Source organism: Myripristis murdjan, chromosome 19 (assembly GCF_902150065.1).
Source record: "Myripristis murdjan chromosome 19, fMyrMur1.1, whole genome shotgun sequence".
Classification (NCBI taxonomy): domain Eukaryota; kingdom Metazoa; phylum Chordata; class Actinopteri; order Holocentriformes; family Holocentridae; genus Myripristis; species Myripristis murdjan.
Window position 1 is genome coordinate 10,973,763 of NC_043998.1, and position 9,390 is coordinate 10,983,152.

General features: G+C 39.9%; 2 protein-coding genes across 2 annotated transcripts; both read right to left on the reverse strand.

Moving 5' to 3' along the window:
* Window positions 1-1,577: 1,577 nt before the first annotated feature.
* Window positions 1,578-3,462, reverse strand: LOC115378198 (stonustoxin subunit beta-like). Its single transcript, XM_030078384.1, has 4 exons — window positions 3,411-3,462; window positions 2,334-2,396; window positions 2,088-2,227; window positions 1,578-1,988 (listed from the first exon to the last, which is right to left on the reverse strand). Exons 1-4 carry the CDS (start codon window positions 3,460-3,462, stop codon window positions 1,578-1,580), a joined length of 666 nt encoding a protein of 221 aa, XP_029934244.1.
* Window positions 3,463-5,222: 1,760 nt separating this feature from the next.
* Window positions 5,223-8,715, reverse strand: LOC115378201 (stonustoxin subunit beta-like). The gene is made up of 5 exons (XM_030078388.1): window positions 8,667-8,715; window positions 6,334-6,366; window positions 6,139-6,201; window positions 5,910-6,052; window positions 5,223-5,651 (listed from the first exon to the last, which is right to left on the reverse strand). Exons 1-5 carry the CDS (start codon window positions 8,713-8,715, stop codon window positions 5,223-5,225), a joined length of 717 nt encoding a protein of 238 aa, XP_029934248.1.
* Window positions 8,716-9,390: the final 675 nt, after the last annotated feature.

The window sequence follows — 9,390 nt, forward strand, 5'->3', positions numbered from 1 at the left end:
TGGGCTACTGCTTGTTTGGTTCCCAAGATTTCCATATTGCTTTTTTGACTGTCACTTTGACTTTCTGGTGTAAAGAATTTCCTCTCATGTAGACACAGAACGTGCTGCAGTCTGTGTTCATGGACAGCTTTTAGCAAGACACGTGGGTCACAAAGTGATCTGAAGTACAAGGAATGGACCTAAGAGGGTTAAATGACAGCAGTCAGTGTGTATACTTGAGTGTGTGCACAGGAGATCGCAGATAGCCTACTCCTCCTGGCACTTGCTAAATGAAGCTGTAGGATACATTTAGCCTCCAGGAGTATGGATGTTTTTGTTTGTTGATGTGCCCCACTTTTAGTTCCTGTGAAGCTCATGCTTGAGGTGTTAAGCCGGCATGTATTGGGGCCCACCTGTCAAAGACAGAAAGTGATCTTCAGTCTGGGTGATACAGCCTCTCAGATATCCCAGAGAGCCTCCTGAACCCCGAGGGAAGTGGATCCCCCCCCCCCTTCCTTCTCGACCAAATTGAGAGAGGATCAATGGTGTGAAGGCTTTACACTATAGGTTATGTGTGCAACCTTTTCCTAGTGGCACACAATGGATTTCACCCATCAGGGTATAATCACAGATGCTGGCAATATCAGAGGCAATGAACAGAGTCATGGGATAATTTGAGTAAATAATTTGTATGAAATGCTTTGGATTTTGTGGCACCCATCACTATTGCAAAGTCATACTAACCTTCTTAATGTTTTTGCAAAATTGCAGAGGTATTAAACTGAAAATATTACAAAATCAAGTCATTAGTAAATTACAAATAAATGCCAAGAGCCCAGAAAATTTTGACCCAAAACCAACCACTAATATTAAGATAGATTTGCAGCAGTAAATAAGTTATTTCAGAGTTAATACAATGACAACATATTCACTATATTTGAGCAAAGTGAGAGCCAAGATATAGAGCAGGAGGGTGTGAACATCTTACATCTATGTGTTTTAGGTTCTACTAGCAGGACTGGACAACACGAGTCTGAAACTCTGTAGGTTTAATGGATTTGTATTCTTTACATGTTGATTGTGCTGGTATTGCAACTAAAAGTTAAGGCTTAAATTATCATCTGAGACTGAGTAGAGGAACAGTATTTATTTTAAGATTGCATTACAATGTATAATCCAGGGGCAAACCACAAATCTGAAGAAATACTTTAAAGGTGAGTTTCAAAACATGTAAATGGTGACATGACTGGAGACATTCACCTCCAAAACCAGCGTGACATGAACACTTTTCTCCCCTGCAGCACCAGACATATACAATAAAGCAAGAAAACGCATAGGCATCTACAATAAACGAGAACAAAAATAGAAAAATATATGGTTCAAAAAAATGAAAGGACAACAAATCCTCTGCCACACACAATATTTGACTATGAACACCTTTTGACTATTAATTAAAGACATTTTACAATGAGAATTATTAGGAACTGACACTTGAATAAAGCATCTGCTGCATACATATGTATCACTAATTGAGTATAGCATCATATAAACAGCCAAACATAAACAAAGACCACATACAACCAACTTCCTGTGGCATATCATTCTGCTTTCTTTAATATTGAGCATGAGGACTGAATTCCAATCCAGAAGCCTGGAAGGACCTTCTTCTCGATTGGAGTGTTAATCCTATGCAGCAGTGTAACCTCCCTCTGAGCCCCCTCACCATTTACAGCATAAAAACATATGATCCCTGCAGGCTGGTCGAGGTAAACCCCAATGGTGGAGCAATGTGGGATGTCGTTGATGTCTTTGTGTAGCGCGTTGAACCAGACTTGGTAGCGAGTCCCGGCCCAACACAAACCCCAGGACTCCTCGTTTTCCCCCAGGCCGCTTGGTCCAGAATTGGCCCTCCTTCCCGCTGCTTCGTAGGTGGCTCCAACCACTACCCAACCGGAGTACTCCACTTCCCAGTAACCCCTCATGTTCCAAATTCCCTCTTTACTCACCACCTTGGAAAACAGGAAGAAACAAACAGACAAACAAAGACATTATTTTCTTCACCAGTTGCCATGTTACTGTACTTGTAATGATACTTTTAGTTGAGTTACCTGTGGTGAGTACTCATATCTCTCCGGTCTGTCGAGGACAGGGCAAACCTCCTCAGTTCGACGGCACACTTTGGACCCACCGTCAGAAATCCACAACATCCTATTGGCAGTCTTCTCATCCAGTGACAGGTTCATCCAGTCTAAAGATCAAAATCAAGAACAACAATCATGAACAGCCTGACTGTGAAACTTGGAAAATGAGGCATCTACCTGTTTTATTATTGAATAATGAGAGCATTGTCTTACACTTCATGAGCTCAGCTCTCGTGGTTGGCTCTGGGATGTTGGGAACATAAACTGGAACTTTCTCTGTAAGGAGAGGAATTTAGCTTAAATGCAAATATCAAGAATCATAAATTGTGCTTCTTAGGTTAGACTCAAGTGGACTATTGCATGCCATCAAGTCCAGTACCTGCAGGTGTCTTTTCCGTCTTGCTGGATTTAGTTTTCTTCACTAAAACAGTAAAGACCAAATGTTAAACTTCAAGAAGGTGAGAGGTTTGTGTCCTTAATAAAGATGATCAAGTAATTTAATATGAATAACACAATTTAAAACATATTCAAACCACTAATAATTTCATTCCAAAGTGCATCAAATCTGTGTCTAGTCCCACTGCAGCTACTTCATGAGCATGTCAGCACTGTGCAAAATTAAAACACAATAAAAATGAGAGTGTGTCATTGCACTCCCTGCAGCAACATCACTTTTTGCAAGGTATTTTTGCAAAGGTACAGGCAAAGCATTGTTGCAGGGTATCATTCCAAAACACAACATATGTTTAGAAGGGGAAAAAAATACATTTGGAGATTCATGATTCAACATTTTAAAAAGCAGAGATGTTTCTCTACTGAAAAAGAGGAGTGATATGTAAGCAAGACCTTAAGGTGGCTGACAACTGAAATCATAACTCATAAAGTGTTTGATACGTCCTTTGGCAGATCAATTATTGCTGCAGATTCCAAACAACATGAGGTCACACTGGTAACAGGCCTACTATACAGATATTTTTCAAAACCAAATCCAGTCCCAAGAGTGAACCAAGGGCAACAAGGAAGATGCTGAGTGAGAAAAGATAATGACTAGAAATATCCAGTCAGCTGTCTTCAGGAGAGGAAGTGAATAAGTCAGTAGAAAAGTAAGTACATAAATAAATAAATACATAAACAAAAAAGAATAGTTGGCAGAGTTTCATTTATGCCTGCCACAACTGTGAGTAACAATTTAAGCAAGTCAGAATCTGCTCATATAAGAAAGCAAGTGGAGATGTAAATTTTTAAACCAAGTGCATTTTTCAGGTTAGATGTTACAGTGTGGTCTCTTACCTGGTTTATTAGTTTCTGGGAGAATTCTTGCGGAATTGCGTCGGGTAGGCATCTTAGGCTTCAGTTAAAAAAAAAATCCGCTTTCAGAGTCTTAAAGTTCAGTTTACTTTAATTGTCCAAAGAAAATGTGTGCGATCTTCGTCCTTGGCTGGGCTTTTATACCCTTAGTAAAAATGAGGTGGGGGGCTTCGGGGGTGTCTGAAGGAGGTGTTTTAGGTCAGACCTAGGGTCGCTCCTCGGGGGGTCGAGTGGGTGAACGCTGTTGACATTGACATATAGATTCCTATGAAGCTGGCATGGATATTTGACACTTCTGTAACTTAAGGAGTCTGTTCAGAAAAGCAAGAAGATGGTCACAAACATTACTGGAACGTAAGACTCAGTGACGGTCTTTTCAGTGTTGTCAGCACCAGCAGGAAAAGAGGAAAGAAAGAGGACAAGCTAAGTGTCCTCAGTCAAACATGGAGACAAAGAGGTTCATCCGCTGACCTCAATTAGTCTCCCCATTAAAAAATGATTCACACTCATACTGTACAACATGGTAAGAAGGTGTAAAAAACATTGCAAACACAGTTACTCAATGAAAAACTGTAGTCAGGGAACTAATTGAGCTGGTTCAACAAGATGCAGCAGAACGTTTGTAGATTTCTTAATGGTCATTTTGATGTCATTTCTGTGTTGTGTTTGTTCGCCTCCTTCCAGCCTCTTGCTCACTTTCCATCTACACGAGCCTGTCCTTTTAGATGCACAGAGAAAAGATGATTCTTTCTGATTCTATCTATTGAGATGATTGGACAAGAGTACAATATGTAAATCTTTCTTTTATCTTTTTTAATGACCTGTGACAGACTTGCCTATGACTTTTTGATAGAAAGCTGCTCTGATGATGCTTTTAATGTAATGAGCGAGTTCAAATCAGCACTTGGTATAATACCAACATTTCCAAACTGATCATTTCCAAACTCTTTAGAGACATCTAATTAAATAGACATTTTCTTTCACTGTGGCCTAAAACAAGCACATCAGTCTAATCTTGAGGCAGGTTGTTGCATTGTCACATCTTTTTGCCCCTAATCTATTTAGCTCAAAACAACACATGCTATGATGAGTAAGCACTGAAGCACATTGAAATCTGAACACAGAAACTATTAGTAATCTACTCAAATAATTTAATTTCCCAAATTATGGTATTAAGCCACTACAATAGCAAATTCAGTTGATGTTGCAGCGCCTTGACTTAAGCTTCTCATTTTTGCTGCCATTCTCTTATCTCAATATTAAGAAACCGAGATGTGCAGGACATAATAGTGGACTTTTTAAGCATTTTATTATTTTAACATTTTGCATTCATATTCAACAACTTCACAATTTTTGGCAAACAGTAAAAATAAAGTATACATATTTCATGAAAAGAGAAATATATCAGTCTAAACCTTGGGTGACAGAGTAGTGTGGTGATTTTTGGAAAAGTACCATGACTGGAGGGTAAAATGTTCAGTTCATGAAGAGTTCAGTTGTTTTTCTGGTCCTTGAACAAAACAGTGAATCTGCACTTGACTGGACTTTGTCTCTTCTGCACGATGCATATATCTGCCTAAGAGATACAGTATGTGGAGCACCTGCAAATCATAGTCATAATGTGCCCTAGAGTTATTAACACTAATATAAAGATTGTAACAAATACATTAGAATGGCCATCTTTGTGTCACCCCTTCAACTTGAAAATAGTTTCATTCCTCTCTCTGCCAAGCTCCATCTCTTCCATGATCACATGCTTTTAGCGACAGTGTTTGTTGATGCTGTTTCAGTCCGTCACTCCTCCTTCTTTAACACTAAGCAGTAGGACTGTGTCCCCATCCAGACACCTGGCACCATTTTTTCCTTGAAGCAGCTCCTAATCTGCTGCAGAAGTCTAACCTCCTTCCTCCCAGCGCCCTCCTCTCCTTCCTTCACCTCCTCCACACCATAGAAATTGAGAATACCAGCGGGTTGGTCTAGATATACGCCCAGCACGGGGTACTTTGGAATCTCTGTGATCTCCATATTGTGGCCTTTATGCCAGGCGTGGTAGCAGGAACCACCCCAGCCAAGACCCCAGGACTCTTCGTTCTCTCCCAGACCGCAGGGTCCATCACTGATCCTCCTTCCTGCTCCTTCATATGTGACTCCCACCACCACCCATCCTGAATATTCCACCTCCCAGTAGCCTCGGAAGCCCAGGATCCCTTCCTTGCAAAGTACCTTTAAGGGTGCAAAAGAAAAAAAAATGTTAAACTAATACTATGTGATTAAAATAGTGCCCCAGTGGATAATTTTATGGTTTGCAACTGTGTAATGAGCTGGCTCAGGATTTAAATAGATATGACATGGGATAGCCCTACATTTGCAACCTCCTGCCAAACCAGCCGGACTCCACCCACATAAAAAAAGCTACATTTTCTTACAGGAACAGACATCTAGTTGGTCATATCCGAGTATTTTATATCATTGGAGATGTACCTGTGGGATGTGCTCGTATCTCTCTGGTCTGTCCAGAACAGGACAAGTGAGATTGTCAGTCATGCGTGCCACCTTGACGCCACCCTCTGTGATCCACAGAGTCTTATTGGCTGTCTTGTCATCCAGGGAAAGGTTGATCCAGTCTGGGCAAGAGAATAAAAATGTCTAAAAAAGAAAAAATATATACTTTTTGTACTTGACTGAAAAAGACTAAATAATGTGTTCTTACATTTAATGAGATCAGCTCTGCATGTGGGCTCAGGGATATTCGGCTCATAGGCTGGAGGCTTCTCTGAGGAGCAAAGTGAAAATGGCTGCATCAGTCAGTGAACCATCAAACAAGGTCAAACAAGGCTTCTTATGAGCATTGACAAAGCTTAACTGAATGCTGTAATCATGCATTTGACAAGTTCTTCTGACTTACCTGCAGGGGCATTTCCGGTCTTTACTTTTTTTGCTACAGGAGGCAAAAAAAGAGAGGGCTTTCAATAGAACAGGCTATATAAGAATCAGCTTATTTACTTAAAGCTGTTATAAATACTGTACAGTACGTGTGAGTTGTGTTTCAGCTAGTGGTGAAGTGAGCCATCGCTCAAAATGGCATATACTTAGAAAACCATCTGCTTGTGTCAGATCATCACATCAGCAACTGCATGCTTTCTGGAGCCAGTGGTTGATTCATGCCGGCCGGTTGGAATTACCAAGACACCTCGCATACTGCAGCTTTGGCTTCAGTCACACTGGACTAGCACACCCACTAAAAGCTGCATCAGACTTAATGTGCTTTGTCGAATAAGGAGGACATGATCTGTTTGCACAAACAGATAATTTAGGGATGCTGATTCAGCTTTGCTTTTTTCAGTGATAGTGCCTGAGATCTGTTACATGGTTAATTTATCATAATGAGATGAATAGCACCTACCCAGCAGAGCTGGAGAAAGTCCTTCAAAAAGTATATTCCATATTGCATGTTAACTTTATGTCAAAATAGAGAAAAAAATAAAGTCTTGCAATAGAATTTACATGTAAAGTATTGCATCATAATAATTACATTATGCATGACTTACAAGCAAGATATGTTGATTATCTCTTAAAATAGTAATGTAGGGGTTTCCCTTGAATAAAATATTGCTCTAAAATAACTTACAATAATAAAGGAGGAAAGGAGTGAAATGTCATGACACCTACCACATATTAAACACTCATTTTGACAGCAAAATGATTAAAATGACCTATAATAACACCAATACCAAATGGTCAACAACAGTATACTCCTTAAATTAATATAACTGCATGAATTATAGTTACATAAGTGGCTTACGCTGGTGCCGTTAGTAATACTTTGGTATCATGTGCATGCATGCATTCTTCAGGTTTCTGTTAAGATCAGAGATCAAGTGAAGAAGACAGTTAATCCCCAAAGTATTTCTATGTCAGTATGTGCCAACATAAATGATGTGGTTTATTTATACTATATCAAGTAACAACTCTACTTATGAAGTATCTGCTTTATTCATGCAGCAAAGACAGCTCAGGGCATTAATAAAGCGTATCCTGGCAAACACTATCAGAGGTAAAATTTCCTTGTGGATTTTTTACGTGCAAGGGAGTCATGTTTGCAGCACATAATGAAGAAATGTATGGATTTTCAGGGACAAAATAAAGATATGAATAAAAGACAAAGGGCTTCAGGTGGGTTTTCTGTAACTGAAGGTAAACGGCCGGATTCTGATCAGTTCCTCCATTTGTCAAAGCTGCCTGTTCATTAAGGTGAGAAATTACGAAAGGGCCGGGATTCAGTGATGTTACGCTATGCAGAGTATGAGCATGTCACTTCCAAATGAGCTGATATTTATCTCTCTGTTGACCGCCGGCTGACAGAGACTAGGCAAGAATTTTAAGCCACCTGTCTGGATTTAGCGCAAGGTGATGAAAATAACTGTTTTGTCAGGCCTCATTACAACCTGACACCATACAAAACATTTAAGCTGCAAGCTACCTCCAACCACCGCAGAAATCTGAGCAGGGCTTGTTAGTAGCACTCTGACATTTTTTGATTTCACTATTTTTTTTTTTTTTTTTCACTATTATTATGGACAATTTAATACTCGTTGCATTCATTTTAATGATTCCAATATAATTTTTAAGTCTACCATCCTGTTAAATGTACACACGTTAGACAGACATACTGGATTCAATCAAATTCCTCTCATAAAAAGGCCAACACTTGAAATCTACTCAGATACTGCTGCAAGTTATTTGAGAATTTGATGAGTCTAATATATTTTTTCTTGCTGTTGTTAAACTATGTTGACCCATCTCCTTAGCCAAGTGACGACAACACTTCCTGCTATATCACTACCAATCAATGAATACATTACAAGCCAGCATAAAAACAAGCATGAAATCAGTCAGTGAGACATTGTTCCATTTCAGGCAGGGATAAATGTGAGTGACCTGCTCTCCCAGGATCAGCATATAAATCAGTGGCCTCACACAATAATAAAGACCTGCAACCACTGCATTTGCCGCTTTGTGTTTCAAAACATTCCTCATATTGATTTCTATATTAATTGTACTGACTGGCTTATTTTGTAATATCATTTCAAGGTTTAATGTGACTTAGAAGCTGATGATCCATTATTGTCCACATCACTTCAGAGTTTTCGACAAAATATTTGAGATTCACCACAAGTGTTTGATTTTAGCTAGTGCAAAAGACGCTAAGCGGTTTGATATATAGAAAATGAAGGTCACCCTTATCTGGCTTCCTGGTGTCAGACATGATTCTCATGGTGGTGGGCATCTTGATGCTGGCTGGAGGTTGGTGTAGCAGCTGCTGAAATAAACGTTTCTCTGCTTGTTGTCTCTCTGATTATGACGAGTCTCTCAGTGTGACAGCTTAATATATATAGCCTTCATATAGGACAGAGGTGAGGGAACAAGGGCTGAGCATGAGACAAAAGGTACCAAGAGAAAGGGGAGGAGGCAGGAGGCTTGCAATCAGAGCTGTGTATGCATGTGTTTTTACTTAAAAAGGTTACTGGGATGCTTAGATCTCTGCAGGGCAGCCCGGTGACCCCCAACCCCCTCCCCAACACTGTTCTCTCCACGTGGCAGAGTGACAGCAGTGATGTAGTGATGGTGGATGGGATGATCACACACACACACAAACACACAAGCATGCATGTGCACACAACACATACATGCACACACGTAGTCACTCACACACAGACACACATTCAGAATATGCAGACATGTGGCTACAAAGATGTAAGTGAGCTTAATGGAGGAGTTATTATTGGTAGACTATGAAAACATACAGTTTATGAAAAATTCTTCCTAATTGTGCTTAGCGATCAAAAAGAGAAAAACAGAGGTCAAGTTAGGCTGTATGCAGGAAGACTTTTGGCAGCTGATCAGTCCTGAAGTCCCTGATGAACTAACACATAAAGCACTGCTGCAGGTACAAAGTATACAT

What these genes read in the sequence shown, in the direction of transcription:
- LOC115378198 (XM_030078384.1), bottom strand. Translation starts at nt 3,462, where the DNA reads ATGCCTACCCGACGCAATTCCGCAAGAATTCTCCCAGAAACTAATAAA. An exon ending in GAGAGCTGAGCTCATGAAGT is followed by an intron (nt 2,228 to 2,333) that starts GTAAGACAATGC and finishes TTTGATCTTTAG; the next exon opens with ACTGGATGAACCTGTCACTG. An exon ending in GATATGAGTACTCACCACAG is followed by an intron (nt 1,989 to 2,087) that starts GTAACTCAACTA and finishes CTGTTTTCCAAG; the next exon opens with GTGGTGAGTAAAGAGGGAAT.
- LOC115378201 (XM_030078388.1), bottom strand. Translation starts at nt 8,715, where the DNA reads ATGCCCACCACCATGAGAATCATGTCTGACACCAGGAAGCCAGATAAG. An exon ending in CACCAGGAAGCCAGATAAGG is followed by an intron (nt 6,367 to 8,666) that starts GTGACCTTCATT and finishes TGCCTCCTGTAG; the next exon opens with CAAAAAAAGTAAAGACCGGA. An exon ending in GATACGAGCACATCCCACAG is followed by an intron (nt 5,652 to 5,909) that starts GTACATCTCCAA and finishes GCACCCTTAAAG; the next exon opens with GTACTTTGCAAGGAAGGGAT.